This window comes from Ascidia mentula, chromosome 4, assembly GCF_947561715.1.
Source record: "Ascidia mentula chromosome 4, kaAscMent1.1, whole genome shotgun sequence".
In the NCBI taxonomy this organism is placed as follows: Eukaryota; Metazoa; Chordata; class Ascidiacea; order Phlebobranchia; family Ascidiidae; genus Ascidia; species Ascidia mentula.
This window is the reverse complement of record NC_138569.1, coordinates 4102692-4119075: the sequence shown is the minus strand read 5'-3', so window position 1 is coordinate 4119075 and position 16384 is coordinate 4102692. Positions and strand designations below refer to the sequence as shown.

Here is a 16384-nt window from a genome sequence, read left to right as displayed (position 1 = left end):
GCAATTTTACAGTGGTAAAAACCTTTGCGGCCGTCACTTGAAACAGGTGTATGTGCACGACCAACGCGTATTATATTTTAAACGTTGAGACCAACTGGGGCGTGTAACAAGCCTTGTGCGGGAGACGAAACGGAAAAGTACGTGGGGAGAAAAGAGCAGTCAGGTTTACTTAGATGGGGGCAGCTGCGAAAAACGTATGCTCCTTAGCATTTGAAAAACCGTACTTGTGAAGTACCGTATTTTCATGACTGTAAGCCGCCCTTGATGATAAGCATTGAATGTAAGTTGCACGCAAATGTTAAAGGTAATGTTTAGTGCACTGCATCAATATTGTCACCAAATCCGTCGTAAAGGTTATAACCCTGCGTACGATATAATTGAAAAATGTAAGCCGCCTTCGACTGTAAGCCGCACAAACAACAGGTACAAAATTTTATTAGACACGACTTGCCATCGAATAAATGCGGTACTTAAGTATCAATCTATTACAGTTTAAATTAAGCGAGCTGTGATCTTTGTTGCTGGCCTAATTTTGATGCTTTGTTGATCCAGCCCCATTCAAGGAGTTTGCGGAAACTCGATACAAAGGCTGCTTCACTCTGTCTGAAGCCCAGTAATCGTTGAGATATTACTGGGAAGTCTACGGTGTTTCCGACTGCCTGTTCGCACGCGAGCAACTGCGCGAGCCATTGGCTGCTTTAATTGGAACAGCAAGATGTTTGTACGGAAAAAATGTCACACAAGTCAATTTTGTTGACTTATAGTTTCGCCATTTTTTGTTACTTACGTTTACTGCTATGTCGCAATTAAAAAAATTGGTATGTTACAAAAAGAGTAACGTGTTAATAAATTTCGGAAAAGTACTCCGGCAAACATTTGTACAATTGATTAAACAAACAATATTTTACCACAGGTTTGATTTAACCAAACCGATGACAGCTCCAATAACACTGTCGAAATATACCGAACGATGACTGAAAACAAAAGATGCAGCAAGATGCGCCTTCTTCCTAGAGAAAATCATAATATGATTTACTCTCATATTTTCCTGGATCAGGAAACACGTGAGCGCGATTGCTGTTCGAAAGACAACCGGATATTACACAGGGACCGTTTACAACAATAAATCTCTTTCACGTATTGGTTAAAATATTTGCTAATTCTTTATCGTCCTCTTATAGCAGACATTGGTCTTTTTGTGACACTCCAAAAAAACTATGATTTGTGAGAATTTTACAAAGTTTAACTGCCACCATATTTTGAAGTTTAGATGTACATTTTCTGATGTATATTGTTTTTTATGTAGATGTGCAGATTCCAGATTAACTAGGTATACATTGCAGTTGCAGAGGAAAGGTAACTAAGAAGCCATATCAATTACCAGTTGCAATTTTGTGTTTTTCTAAATAGTTTGTGTTGTTTAATAAGGTTCCTCAGTTCGTAGGATATTGGGGCGAGAAGCTCCCAAAAATGTTTGATTCCTTCTCGTTGTTATTATCAAAAGACAATGTTTGACGTTTTCCTAGTTTACATGTTGTTTACCAGAAAACCAAGAGCTATTGAATCAAATCTACATTTAAAACGTTTCTTTCCACGGGAAAGTATAGCAAAGTAAGGTTTTTCTTAAATGCAACACAACACAAAGTAACTCTGAACTTTACAACGGTTTACCGCCACAGACTATAACCACATGAAACACTTGAAAAACTGAGCACTTTGAGCGAATTTTCGCATTAATCAACCCAAGATAAACACACTTTGTCAAGCTTAAGTCGACTTATCAATATGTAAGGATAGATAAGCTTTATGTGAAGCGCGTAAATGGAGATCAATACGCTGGGACAACAAAACCTGTTTGTCGAGAAATATATAGCATGACAGGTTGCTTTTTATCATACGCTCAGTTAAAAACAAAAATGTTTAATTTGCTGCAAGCACGAAACTTGAATTTTGTGTATTTGTCCGTCACGATGCACCAAAATTAATCTAACTTGCAATTCAATAGCACAACATACATTGCGAAAAGTGTAACTGTTGCATTTTAAGAAGTGAAAGTTGTATATTAACTTGGTACTTACCTCGTTAATAGGATTTTTACCGTCCACGGACGTGTTTAAACAGTGCTGTGAGGTGATGCTAAAGCAGATTCAAGTCATAGGTTAAGTTTAGGCTGTGAGTTTAGATTATCGTCAATTTTTGTTGCTATTCTAGGAAAGGTTATAAAACAAGTAATAAAGGTTATAAAACAAGTGAAATAATATATTACTGTTCGTTTATTCAAGATTTTGTGTTAATTTATGATAATTTGTTTTCGAAAATTTAACATATATAGGTTTTGTGAAAACATTTGAAAAACATGAATAACGGAAGGAAAAAACTGACATTTAAAATACTCACACTTTTTGTCGTGTCTGTGTTGTTTCTTTTGGTTGTTTCCACTTACGACCCTCGCATAAGTCTTGTGCCTGCTGCTCTTCAATCCGGGCCTCCAGCCCGTAACCAATTATACTCCAGGTTAGTGTGTTTGTGTGGTAATGGAGTTATATTGTCCTAATGTCAGAAAGGCAGTATTATATATTGTCACAAGCCACTAATTTCCACGTTTTTTAAATTAGTATGATATACCCTTGAAACTTGTGACGTGCAACCCGTGGATATCGTTGGTTTATGTAGGTCTGCTCTATATATTTGGTGTCTAATGTAAACGGAAATAGATCAGAGTTTGTTTATATTTGTTAAAATGTTTCAATTACAGTTGTTCGGAAAACACTATGTCCAGAAGTGAAAATGAGACGGAAAAAAAGATATTCTGTGAAGGTGAGTTGTGTCTGGGATGTACAACCAAATAAGATAAGGCCCATCTAATATTAACATGTAGGACATAATATTTAGTTTGTGCAGCAGGCGACCTATTGGGTCGAAACAGCCCTGTCTGCAGCTCACTCAAACATTATTGTCCCTATTGCTCTGCATGGTTTTGCTTATTTACACGATTCATTTAAATGTGGCCGGAAGGCCTGTTTGAGTGTAAAAATAACAAAAACAATAAAACGTTGATAACTTAATAAAAAAAGGTAATTTTATTCTTCAGCGTCACACCTGGGTTGTTACAAGATGCAAAAGACAGTGGACAAGCAAGTGGTGGTTGTTATATTTCGTTTCATGACTAGCAGTTGGTGCGTCACATATTGCCAGTCAAAGTAAGGCTGCTATTATAAGCGTGTGATTGACCAATAGGCGATCTCAGTGTCAATTGTAACTTGTGGGGGTGTAACCAGCTACATGAGCAGTTCACCGCCATTAAGTCGAATTCATTTACTGCGCCACCAAATATTTACTTTCATTCAGTATGTAGCCATAGCAGTCAGAAAAAAATTGAACGAAACAGCAGTTTTGTGATTTTAGTGACGTCACATATTGATTATGTTCGGTAAAATTTACTTTGGGAAAAGATGGCCAAGATTGGCCGCTTTTTTGAATCATTATTTGATCCCTTCCCGTTACAAAGCAGTAGAAGTAAAATAAATGTTTTTCTTGCAGCTAAAAGACTTATGCTGTCGTGAATGGCAATAAGTGCATGTGTTCAAACAACGTGTACCACATTGCTGTTACAGAGAAACCATCGACCAATTGCAACGAGCCATGTGGAGGCAACAAGAAGGAGACTTGCGGTGGTGACGACAGCGCCGACGTACATTTTATCAGGGGTCTTTGCGAAAGAGGTATGAAGCCGTAGTAAATAATTAGCAGAGACGTCACGCGTGTTTGCAGATTAAAAATTAATCTGGTGTGAAATATAAGGATCTGAACCACTAACTGCCGATAATGACCTGGCGATCTCTGCCCTTTTCGTAATAATACACACACGCGGAATTGAATTCGCTTTGTGCGTGTTAATTCCATACTTGGATGTTATGATGCCAGTTAACAAGAAGGAGACTCAGCCAATACTAGTTTCCCTTTTGATCACGTCTTTTTGGTGTTAAAACATCAAATTGCTAAACATCAGGTTCGGTTCGATACGAAAACTAAATGAAATACACACATATTGCGCTCAACAACCCGATTAAGAACACAACGCCGAATTCGTGAATCAATTTTTCTAAGTCCAATTCGTTATTTAGGTGACATCAACTTTTTTGCTTGGTTTCCCAATGGTTAACTCTACATTGGGATAAAAACAGTTTTTATGAGTATTGATTGTTGGTTCAATTAACCAACCTCACACGAGAAGTGCAGTTTTGGTTTTTGAGCCCAGTTTCGTAAATCTCTGTCAGTCATAAAAGGTTGCCAATCGGCGGGCAAAAAAGTTTTCAATGAAAAATTTCCCGGATTTAAATCCAAGCTCTTCGGCGCATGAGTTGTGATATTTTGCCACGAATAATAACGTAACCATATCACGTTACAGGCCTATTCAGTGAAGAGTTTGCGGCATCAAGGTACAAGGGCTGTTTTGTTCTTCCTAAACATCATCACTCGTTGAAATTTTACGGAGAATCAACATCAACATCTCAATGTCTGCTTGTATGCGAACAAGAGCGCCATCCACTGGCGGTAATGTGTGGACAAACAAGATGTTTGTGTGGTAGAATGACCAGCAGGTAACAGGAAACCTTTATTGTGTAGTGCTTCTAGGGCAGTCTGAAATAAATGGTGTGGGGTGTTCAGCCAGTTGTCAACTTGGGATCTATGCCCCCTATGGAGGCCGCCCACAAGATTTTCACAAATACAATGTTGCTGTTGATGGCAGGCATATTATGAAAACATGCCGAAGAACAGACTATTAAAATAAAAACAAATACTTTTCTTGTCAATTTAAAGTAAAGTAAAAAAAAAGTAAAGTTTGTTTGAATACATTTGGGTGATGATGCAATATTTTCCCCCTTATACTGTAAGAGTCGTCGTCGCCACAACAGGTTTTTCTTGCGAATTTGCTTAATTGTCTCGGGACTCAGCGGAACAAAACAAATTTAAAAAAACACTGTCTTATTATTTGAAATGCCATATAATAACAAGCATCAACAAAATTTTTATCAATGAATAATATTAATGAGAAAGTTTGATGATGGAAATTCGGCAAACCTCGACAACATTTGATTTAGTTTTAATCTGACGTACAAAGTGGACAGCATGAGTTGCAACACCTCAGAGTCTGCGAGGGTTTATCGGACGATGTTTGACGACGAAAGATGTAGTAGGATGAAACTTCTTCCTCCGGGAAGACACAACAGGACCTTGCTCGCTTCTTTTCCCGGATCGGGAAACACGTGGACGCGGTTTTTGCTAGAGAGAGCGACCGGGTACTACACTGGAAGCGTTTACAACGATCCATCCCTCACAAAAATAGGTGCGTATTTGTCACTGTTACGTGTTGTGTGTTCGTATGTTCCCATACTTTTGGATGTGCAAAAGAATGAGCCCATTTCCTTTCACAAAACGTAAAAAAAACGTTACTAATTATAAAGCCTTTTCACAGACAACAATAATCTGTCACAACTTATTCTATTTCTTTGTAATGCCTCAGATTAAGTTAATTCCACATATTTTTCGTACTCTGCCTGTCTTGGGAATATTAGGTGAATACTTTGATCTAGCAGCATAGCGCCATCTATTAAATTATTTATCTATGCCAGACATACTGCACGTGCAATACCTTATACGTCCGTTTTGAGTATTGGTGTTCGGCTATTCGTGTTTTATTTATCGAAATGTCATCGTGCGCACTTTCAAACAACTTTTCTGTAACGGCCAGCAATGCAATGTGCCAAAATTAAAATATATCGTGCTGTTCTTTGATATGTCTGCAGGATATTTGGGAGAGAGGTACGCCGCGAACAGCGGCCTCACAGACATGATTAAGGAACATTTTCTCTCCAAAGATCCAAAAGCTTTTCCTCACTTGCAAGCTGCAATTCTCGTCATAAGAAATCCCTTCCGTGCTTTTGTTGCCTTGGGAAAATTACAACAGGCGGACACGTCGGTACTCCGTCTGAAAAAGTTTTGAACAAAAGTAAGAAAACATGCCAGAGATAATATGCTAATCGTAATAGAGCAAACCTTTCGAACACGTCAAAGCTCATCGCCTGCTTCTGTACGCGCCTACTTGTAACTCAGTCACAGCACTGATGATGAGTACAGAAGTGTTCGAAAGGTTTGCTCAATTATGATTAGCATTTTAGTGCTGGCTTTTCTATTCAATGTAAATAACAACTTTTTCAAAACTTCATGTAGTTGAACAATTGCCTAAGTACAGTTACCACCTCTTGATACACAATGAGCATTTTTCAGCAATCCAGTCAAGACTGGCAAAGTGGAATACCCATTGGAAATCGATGCTTACCCGCATTCTGAAAGCCAAGATGACGTTGAAGGTGATTTACTTCGAAGACATGGTGGCCGATCCGATCTCCAGCGTGAGAAAGATGGTTGAATTCCTTCCCAATCCCCTCCTCCATCCCAACGACCTCGCGGAGCGACTCGCTTGTTTGAGTCAAGACACGACTGGGCTGGCGAAACGCAAGTCCAACTCACTGTCGTTCAATCCGTTTCCCAAAGAGTGGAGAAAGACTATCAATAGTTCGATAACAGAAATGCGCAATGCTCTGATAAAGGCTGGTGTGAAAGAAGAATTGCCTTTATATGAAAATGACTTGCAATTTTCGTTGTAGCGATCTGGAACGCTACTGCATCATGGTGTGTGTGTTGCGATGAAGGCAGTTGATGTAATGAATTCGTAAACATACTTTTAGGTGTGAATGTACAAAAAATAAATACCAAAACGACCTGAGAATGTAAAGTGTTCTCACATACTGTTACTTATGAACAGTGTGTTACTAAAATGTTTGCATATTGCAGCTGGCAATAAATATTTTCCACAAGAAATGCACATCATCTTCAGTAAAACATAGTTGTAATTATTGATACAGTCATCAAACGTATGTGTAAATAACTCGAAGTGTTTCCGAGATATTTAACGGTGTCTCGATGGCCTGAGCGGTTATTGAGTCTCTTCGATTGTTAAATCTGCTTCTGCCTCGTTCTCACCAGCAAACCGCTGATTCCAAATAAACAGTTTATTATCAGGCTATGGGAATAAATCCCAAGCCGGCGAATAGCTTGTAGAGTCTCTATAATATTAGCAGTGTAACAGTAATACGATAAAAACAAGTAGAATCGAATAGAATCAAATAGAATCAAGTAGAATCGAATAGAATGAATTTACCGGTCTACACTGAGCTCTTTTACGCTCTCCATTATGAGAGCTGATTGGTCAATAATGTCACGTGATATCATGAGTAATATATTGCAGGAACATAAAATACAGTACCCATTAAGATTATCTGTGGGAGCGGATATAGGTGATTCACGCGTGCTGTACTAGCAGTCGCTTGTTCACACATTCTGTTGCACACTAGCTGAAGGAGTTGATCCTCCTTGTATTATTTTACTCGAGAACATTCGATGAATTTATCATATGGGCCGCAGTATGGGATTGTGCAAGCGCTGGCCTCTGTGACGTATGTTACACACGCAAAACATTACGCAATACAAACACTGGTTTCTGTGACGTATGTTACATATGCATTTCACATGAATGATTCAATGTTTCAATGAAACACACTCGGATGATTTAAACACGACGAAAACGTGCATTGATTATCATGACAAAATGAAACAACACGTCTGGATTAAAAATCACTGAGAATGAATATTGGGATTCGGCGCAAGCCTTGATTAAGTTCCACAGAGAAAACGAAACTTTGTACACTTTGGCTGGTCACGCTTGGACGATTATCATGGTGATGCGAACACGTTGAAATTAAGTGAAAGATTTTAGCACAGGAAATGTGGACTTTAATCCGAATAAGAAAAATGAAAAACAAACGTTAACAATTTTAATGTTTGAATGCACAACCCCTTCCAATCAAGGCGCAAATGTTTGCGTATCAAAGCAGTAACGTTTGATATTTAACTTCTGCTAGTTCTAGCACGCTAGTGCAGTGCGTAAAGCTTCAAACAGCAGTTGCTCATCGTCTTCTTCCGCGTTGAAAGCGAGGAAGTGATGGGGACACGTCACTTTCCTTCTTTGCCAGAACAATGGGAGTGGAATGGTCGATGCGCCGTCCGCATAACTGAGAACAACAACCTTTCTACGACCTTGCGAGCATTCGGTTTCTTCAATGGCCGTCAGTGCAAATCTAAAAATGCAATATAATGACAGTTTGGTTTGCTTTGGACGATCTCTTATCACAATATAAGATTTCTTGACGATTTCTACAATATAAACTTCCCAATAGCGTGCCAAGTTCGGATTACTATTAACAAACTTGGTTGCAATTTTGATAACAATATATAACCATGCACTTGGGCAAACAACGCTATTTTATTGAATTGATGATGACATGGGTTATTGACAAAACGTTTAAAATTTTTACCAGAATTATGTGTCAACTTAATTTGTTACAACGCATGATGCAAAAAATAACATCAACAAACCACTTACCGACATGTTCCTGTGGCCAGAAAATCGCGTGAGAGCAGGAGAAGTGTTTTTCGACAATTTCCGATATTCTCAGCAATCTGGCGAACCCGCCCCACTCCACACGACACATCTCTACCCAGCAGTTTGAAATGGAAACGAGGAGTTTTCCTGAGCATGTTTGGAAGCAGGTGATGATCGACCCACGCTCCAACCCCGTCGTTGTAAGTATCGAATATAAGGAAAATATCAGAGTCTTCTGGATCGTGGTTTCGTTGTTGTGGGTTTCTTTCTCGTGAAATCCAGTTGGTGCGCAATTCACTGTGGATTCCGCGGAAAATTGCTTCTTTGAATCGCTTACTGTTAACCACCAGCCCGACAACGAGAAAAGTGAAAACCGCCGACGTAAATGCAATACAGTACTTTGCCACAAAGAACAGACCGCAAGAGGTGATGAAGGTTTCAGTCAGCAATGAAAGGCCCGAATAAGCAACAGGGGAGTGACAAGATACACAACCTCCATAGTAATCATCAATCAACTCTGAACATTTTGGATATAGACCAGGTGTAGTAGCTTTGCATTTTGTTGTATACCAGTAATAGAAAATGTCCCACTTTCCGCAAGAGCAATCAAACACATTAAATCTGATATCCAAGTATTGGAGTCCGGATAAAACATTCATGGGTAATACGTCACCGTCCAGTGACACGAGGTAATTGTTACTAAAGTCTAAGTACTTTAAACGAGTGGAAGCGTCGAAATATCCAGGTCGAATGTATGTGATTTTGTTTGATGACATTGTAAAAGTTTCCAGCATTGGCAACCACTGAAATAAGTCATCAACAAGGCGCGAAATCAAGTTATGATCCAACTTTAGCGTAGTTAACCCGGTGAGATTTGTCAATGCCTGAATCGGAACCTCAACAAGATTGTTGCGACTCACATCTAAATTTGTGACCTCTTCCGCTCCTTTGAAGAAGTTGCTTGGAAACTGATAAATTTTGCAGGAACGGAGTATGAGCTTTTTAATTCCAGTGAACATCTTAAAGTTTTTCTGCTTTGTATAGGCAGTGTTGATGTCGTTTTCAGCAAGAGAAAGTTCATTGATTTTGGCCTTTTTGGACGTGGCTAACGAGTTTGTCCGAAAAATACATGCATATGCACTGGTGATAAAACTTTGCATTGTCATTGAAATGGGTAAATCCTTTTGGAAGTTGAAAGCGAATAATAAATTAGTTTTTCCAGAAGATTTGCTTATGTCTATCAATTGTAATCTTTGTAAATTCGCAAATGCACCAGGATCAAAGTAGTGTAAAGAATTACCAGAGAGATTTAATTGAACCAAATGCTGCATACTGTTAAAATCAAAAGCACTGACATAAAGTATTCGGTTGTTGGATAAATTTAGAACAGATACATTTGGAAGAAACAAGCCAACATTTTTCCTCATGTCCTCTATCAGGTTATATGAATAGTCATTCAGGGTGACTGAGTTATCTTTTTGGTGATCTACGTGATGCGTTTTACTACTTATTCCGATCAAAAAAAACGTTTCAATGACTTCTTGAACAAAAACGTTGTGATAAGTGTTGCTTTGAACAACCTTATCTGCTATTTCATTTCCGTTGAGGAGAATATTCTTCAGTCTATGCAAGCCTTTCCACGTGTCAGGTTGGACGTTTCTAACCCCGCTGTATGCCAGACCTATTTCCATAAAATGTTGTAGTGATTGCAATGATTCAAAACTTTCACCATCCAAATTTGTATACTGAATTGGGCTAATGATATAAAACTCCCAATATCTTGCTCTGTTTGGACCAAGGTAGAGTCTTTCTAATGAAGTTAAATTCTTGTACACTTTGCCAAGGCGAAGTTTTGGATGAAGAACTGAACGGGCCTTCGTCGAACAATTAAAATTGTAAAATAAGTAGAGCGTGCGTAGACTAGACAGATACATTAGAAAACGCGGCTCCTCTATATATGCATACAAACAGTTTATACTCAAATCCAAAACTTTTAGTTTTCTGTTATTTCGAAACAAGTTGTCTGGAATATACTCAATCGAATTGAACTGCAAAGACAAGTGCTGCAAATTGGTAAGTGAGGTAAACACTTGCGATTGTAACTTTAAATGTGATACGGTGTTCATAAAGTCAAGTATCAAGTACACTAAAGACCAAGCAGTATTGAAATCTCCATTTCTTAAAATCCTTATGGGGTTGAAGCTTAAATCCAGATGCAAAAGATTTGAAGAAAGCAAATGTCTGGGAACTTGACTCCATGAATTTTCTCCTAAATTTAAATACCGTATGGTATTTGGGAGACTTTTAAAAGAAAAATTGCCTGCAGGGCAATAATTTATATTTTCAAAATTTACGCAGTTTCCAATGGCCCTAATCGCAGTTAGATTTGGCAAATTTGTCGCGAAGTCAAATGACAACTCTCCCAGGCCAGCAAATGAAATGTCAAGATACTGCAAAGACTTCGACAAAAGACGTGGAAAGTCCAGCAGAAAGTTGTAACCTATGTCTAAGAATTTTAATTTTAAGTTGTCTTCTAGTTCGAATGTCAAGCCTTCAGTGCATATCGGGGTTCGAAAATGTATTATATTTCTCAAATAACTTTCACTTTTGACGCAGTTCCCTCTGAAGAAAATCACCAACAAACGGTGAAACTGTTCTAGGTCTTTTGTTTGTATTCTTTTTATTGCATTCCAATTTAAATCCAGAACTTCAACGTCCAAGTTGAGATTTTTAGGCAGTTCCTGAAGTCCCTTCATGCTGCAATTTATGAAAAGGTAGCTCCGTTCAATTAATTCTGGCTGCAATGGGATATCCGTGAAGTTTGACAAATATTTTCCTTTTATTTCACGGATTCGATCACATGGGTTCCAATCATTACATTCACCAAAACTATTGAACACAACAAGAACAAGCATATGGCACCACACTTGCGCAAGCATATTTACTCTGATTACCAAGTGTGCTTGAAAAAATATCTGTGGGCTGTAAGAGGATATCTGCTCTTTCTCCTCAAAAGATTTTGTCACAACTAATGCAAACAATAAAAAACAGACTTCTGATCTGAACTCATTTAGACATGACCTGGAGAATCGCGTCTCTTCTTTTAATGGATATTTCCATGAGAAAACAGGCCAGTACAGGCCGCACAGTTGGGACACTTTGGGCGGAGGTTGAGAATGCACGATTTTAATTGTTATGCAAATGCGCCAATCTAAAAGATAATGCAATACTGTCCCAATTATGTAAAATACAAACTAAATAATGCCGTCTTCTTCAGAGTCCGGTAAATGAACTCTTTTATTCTCTTTGTCATTTATCCAGACCATTATTCAAACAGAGGTTAAGAAATGCTTCATGTGGCCATCGGTATTGGTAATGGAATGTTGATCTAGTGTTTCAATGCAACTTGTTTCGATGACAAACTCAAGTACAATTCCAAAAATACTGATTTCGATTCAATCTTTATTGATTGATTCTGGGAATCATGTCCCATTCTGTTGCAATTGGTCCTGACGATTTCCACCGTATGTATAATTTTACCACAATTATTTAATCGTTAATATCCAGGCTAAAATCTGCAATTCTGTAATGCAAAACAAGGAATATTTTATTTAAAGTAGGATTTTTTTTAGTTTGGCAATCCTTTTCAGAATACTACAATAGCTGGAGTGTCTTTTTTATGCAGAAAGCCTTTGGATACCGCACATACACATATAAACAATCATTGCAATGTGATCTTTTCTTTCAAACTACTTGTCTTTGCGAACAAATGCTACAATATTCCTACAACTTCCAGAAAGAATGCTTCTGGGGAATCATACTGCTTGGTGTAAGTCATCGTACATCACTCGTGCAAACGCAGAACAGAGCACCAAGAGTATGCTATGGTTAAAACAGCGTGCAAAGCAACCATGATATCCATGTAATTTTATTTGGCATATTTATAATCCATACGCGATGATGTTCTTTTTGTGAGAAATTTGAATTAAATCGAATGTAACAAAACGTTGTAAGGCGATAAATTCAACAGAGGAGAGGAAACTTTGTACACTTTGGCTGATCACGCTTGGAAGATTATCATGGTGATGCGAACACGTTGAAATTAGATGGAAGATTTTAGCACAAGAAATGTGGACTTCAATCGGAATAAGAAAAATGAAAAACAAAGGTTAACAATTTCCATGTATGAATGCACAACTGTTTTCAATCAAGGCGCAAACGTTTGCGTATCAAACAGTAACGTTTGATATTTAACTTCTGCTAGTTCTAGCACGCTAGTGCAGTACGTAAAGCTTCAAACAGCAGTTGCTCATCGTCTTCTTCCGCGTTGAAAGCGAGGAAGTGATGGGGACACGTCACTTTCCTTCTTTGCCAGAACATAGGGAGTGGAATGGTCGATGCGCCATCCGCATAACTGAGCACAACAACCTTTCTACGACCTTGCGAGCATTCGGTTTCTTCAATGGCCGTCAGTGCAAATCTAACAATTGAATAATGCCAGTTTGGTTTGCTTTGGACGATTTCTTATCACAATATAAATTTTGCAGAAAGCCTTACAAGTTCGGATTACTATTAACAGACTTGGTCGCAATTTAGATAAAAACTTATAACCAGTCTAAATAGGATAGCCAAAGTTAAAATGCTATTGATCATATTAGGTCTTTAGTACTGACGATGAACCCAGTAAGAGTTCAAAACGTTTACTAACCTTATATGATCAACAGCATTTTAGCTTTGGCTTTTCTATTTAAACTCGTCAACTCCAGACATTTTGCACCCAAGAATATATAACCATGTAGTTAGGCAAGCAACGCTATTTTATTGAATTGGTAATGGCATGGGGTTATTGACGAAACGTTTAACATTTTTACTAGAATTATGTGTCAACTTTATTTGTTACAACGCATGATGCAAAAAATAACATCAAAAAACCACTTACCGACATGTTCCTGTGGCCAGAAAATCGCGTGAGAGCAGGAGAAGTGTTTTTCGACAATTTCCGATATTCTCAGCAATCTGGCGAACCCGCCCCACTCCACACGACACATCTCTACCCAGCAGTTTGAAATGGAATCGAGGAGTTTTCCTGAGCATGTTCGGAAGCAGGTGATGATCTACCCAAGCTCCAACCCCGTCGTTGTAAGTATCGAATATAAGGAAAATATCAGAGTCTTCTGGATCGTGGTTTCGTTGTTGTGGGTTTCTTTCTCGTGAAATCCAGTTGGTGCGCAAGTCACTGTGGATTCCGCGGAAAATTGCTTCTTTGAATCGCTTACTGTTAACCACCAGCCCGACAACTAGAAAAGTGAAAACAGCCGACGTAAATGCAATACAGTACTTTGTTACAAGGAACAGATCGCAAGAGGTGATGAAGGTTTCAGTCAGTAATGAAAGTCCCGAATAAGCAACAGGGGAGTGACAAGATACACATCCGCCATAGTAATCATCAACCAACTCTGAACATTTTGGATATAGACCAGGTGTAGTAGCTTTGCATTTTGTTGTGTACCAGTAATATAAAATGTCCCACTTTCCGCAAGAGCAATCAAACACATTAAATCTGATATCCAAGTATTGGAGTCCGGATAAAACATTCATGGGTAATACGTCACCGTCCAGTGACACGAGGTAATTGTTACTAAAGTCTAAGTGCTTTAAACGAGTGGAAGCGTCGAAATATCCAGGTCGAATGTATGTGATTTTGTTTGATGACATTGTAAAAGTTTCCAGCATTGGCAACCACTGAAATAAGTCATCAACAAGTCGTGAAATCAAGTTATGATCCAACTTTAGCGTAGTTAACCCGTTGAGATTTCTTAATGCTTGTATCGGAACCTTAACAAGATTATTGTAACTGACATCTAAATGTGAGACCTTTTCCGCGCCTTGAAAAAAGTTGTTTGGAAACTGTATAATTTTGCAGGAACGGAGAATGAGCTTTTTTATTCCAGTGAACATCCTCAGGTTTTTGTGCTTTAAATAAAAAGTGTTGATGTTGTTTTCCGCCAAAGAAAGACGTTCGATCTTCGCTGTTTGTGACGTGCTGAACGAATTCGTCATGAAAATGTCGGCAAAAACACTCCAAGTTGAGCTTTGGATCATCAGTGAAATGGGCTTTTCCTTTTGTAGATTAAAAGCGAACGACAAATTAAAATAAGATTTCCCAAAAGCGTTTTTCATCTGTATTACTTGCAAACTTGGCAACTTCGCAAACGCGAGTGAATCTATAGCTAAGAAGTAGTTTCCTGAAAGCCATATTTGAATCAAGTGGGGCATGTTGATAAATTCCGTGTTTTGGATTGAAATTATTTTGTTGTTGGACAAGTTAAGATGGGTAACTTTTGAAAGAAACAAATCAGAACAATTCCTTATGTTCGTGATGAGGTTGTTTGAATAGTCGGTTACTATTATTGTTGTAACTGAGTCATGTGGTACGTGCCATTTCCGACTGTTCAACAAAACGTTTTCCTTGTGAATGGGCAACGGGTGATTTTTCTTTGAATTGATTGGAACAAAGTTGCCACCTACTTGATTTTCCATCATTAGAACGGACTTCAGGCTTTTTAAACCCTTCCACGTATCCGGGTGGACGTATTGCACACCGCTGTATCCAATACATATCTCATTTAGGTGTGAAAGGGATTGCAGAGACCGGAAACAATCAGCATCCAAGGTTGTGTAAGACATTGCTTCAATGCCTTCCACGTAAGTAAGCCTGTTCGGACCAAGAAATAAACTTTCGAGAGAAGACAAGTTCTTGTAAGTTTCACCCAGGCGAATTTTCGAAAAAGTGCAATTTTTGCAGCCATTCGAACACAGTGAGTTGTAGGAAATATCGAGATAACGTAGGCTTGACAGATACATAAGAAACTGAGGCTCCTCGATGTACATATGCAGGCAGTTTAAGCTTAAATCCAAATATTTCAGCTTTCTGTTTGTTTGAAATAGTTTGCGTGGAATATGTTCAATAAAATTATACCTCAAATCCAAATACTTCAACTCGCTAAGGGGGTTGAACGTGTTGCTTTCCAGCACTAAATACGACGAATAGCCAATGGCATATAACATCAATTGCTGCAGAGTCGGAGTGTTAATAAAATCGTCGTGTCTCAACATTGGTATCAGGTTGTAGCTTAAATCGAGATATAACAAATCGGGAGTAAGCAACTGTGTTGGAATTTCCTTCCAAAGGTTTCCACCCAAATCTAAAAACTTTAGCTTCCTTGGAAAGTTTTTCATTGAAAAATTGCTGACAAGACAATATCTAAGGCTAGGCAGTCGCATGCAGTTTCCTTCGACCAACAGTGCGGTAAGATTAGGAAGATTTGCCGCAAAGTCGTACGCAAAATCTCCCAAACTGGTGTAAGACAGATCGAGATATTCCAAGGATCGCGGCAAACGACGTGGAAAGCTTTGCATAAAGTTAAAACCTAACCCCAGCCATTTGATATCGAGAGTGTCATCCAGTTCCAGCGTAAAGCTGTTATCACATGGAGGTGTAGCAATAGGGAACATCCATTTCATGTTAGCAGAAACACAATTGACCTTCAGCAAAACAATAACCAAATGCTTGAATAGTTTGAGATCTTTTGTTTGTACGTCTCTGATGCTATTATAACTTAAATCTAACATCTCAACGTCCGTGTTAAGGTCTTTAGGAACTTTTTTCAGTCCTCTGCTACTACAGTTAACGTATAGGTAACTTCGCTTTATCCATTTTGCTGGCAATTGAAAATCAACGTACTGCACTAAAATGTCTCCATTGACTCTAAGAATTCGATCACACTGACTCAAAACAACAGTACTTTGAGTAACACTGCTTGCGGCAAAAACGAACAACGAGATGTACCACAAGTGATCAACCATGACCGAAGCTTCTCA

At 38.5% G+C, this 16384-nt stretch overlaps 3 protein-coding genes across 3 annotated transcripts; 1 reads left to right on the top strand and 2 right to left on the bottom strand.

Annotated features, from left to right (window-relative positions):
- Nucleotides 1–2356: 2356 nt before the first annotated feature.
- On the top strand, nucleotides 2357–6668 carry LOC145897250 (sialate:O-sulfotransferase 1-like). Its single transcript, XM_082985450.1, has 7 exons — nucleotides 2357–2514; nucleotides 2756–2817; nucleotides 3615–3722; nucleotides 4409–4601; nucleotides 5103–5347; nucleotides 5808–5987; nucleotides 6232–6668. The coding sequence occupies exons 1-7, from the start codon at nucleotides 2357–2359 to the stop codon at nucleotides 6666–6668; spliced, it is 1383 nt and encodes a 460-aa protein (XP_082841576.1).
- A 672-nt stretch (nucleotides 6669–7340) lies between these two features.
- LOC145898639 (toll-like receptor 7) lies at nucleotides 7341–11543 on the bottom strand. Its single transcript, XM_082987174.1, has 2 exons — nucleotides 8504–11543; nucleotides 7341–8198 (listed from the first exon to the last, which is right to left on the bottom strand). Exons 1-2 carry the CDS (start codon nucleotides 11440–11442, stop codon nucleotides 7985–7987), a joined length of 3153 nt encoding a protein of 1050 aa, XP_082843300.1. The 5' UTR covers nucleotides 11443–11543; the 3' UTR covers nucleotides 7341–7984.
- A 905-nt stretch (nucleotides 11544–12448) lies between these two features.
- Nucleotides 12449–16148, bottom strand: LOC145898811 (toll-like receptor 7). The gene is made up of 2 exons (XM_082987437.1): nucleotides 13443–16148; nucleotides 12449–12983 (listed from the first exon to the last, which is right to left on the bottom strand). The coding sequence occupies exons 1-2, from the start codon at nucleotides 16133–16135 to the stop codon at nucleotides 12770–12772; spliced, it is 2907 nt and encodes a 968-aa protein (XP_082843563.1). The 5' UTR covers nucleotides 16136–16148; the 3' UTR covers nucleotides 12449–12769.
- Between the last annotated feature and the right edge of the window lie 236 nt (nucleotides 16149–16384).

Excerpts from the sequence above, each read along its gene's own strand:
- LOC145897250 (XM_082985450.1), top strand. The coding sequence starts at position 2,357 with ATGAATAACGGAAGGAAAAAACTGACATTTAAAATACTCACACTTTTT. Across the intron at positions 2,818-3,614 it reads AAAAAAGATATTCTGTGAAG|AGAAACCATCGACCAATTGC; the intron begins GTGAGTTGTGTC and ends TTGCTGTTACAG. Across the intron at positions 5,348-5,807 it reads TCCATCCCTCACAAAAATAG|GATATTTGGGAGAGAGGTAC; the intron begins GTGCGTATTTGT and ends ATATGTCTGCAG.
- LOC145898639 (XM_082987174.1), bottom strand. The coding sequence starts at position 11,442 with ATGCTTGCGCAAGTGTGGTGCCATATGCTTGTTCTTGTTGTGTTCAAT. Across the intron at positions 8,199-8,503 it reads CTGGCCACAGGAACATGTCG|ATTTGCACTGACGGCCATTG; the intron begins GTAAGTGGTTTG and ends TTGCATTTTTAG.
- LOC145898811 (XM_082987437.1), bottom strand. The coding sequence starts at position 16,135 with ATGTTAGATTTAAGTTATAATAGCATCAGAGACGTACAAACAAAAGAT. Across the intron at positions 12,984-13,442 it reads CTGGCCACAGGAACATGTCG|ATTTGCACTGACGGCCATTG; the intron begins GTAAGTGGTTTT and ends TTCAATTGTTAG.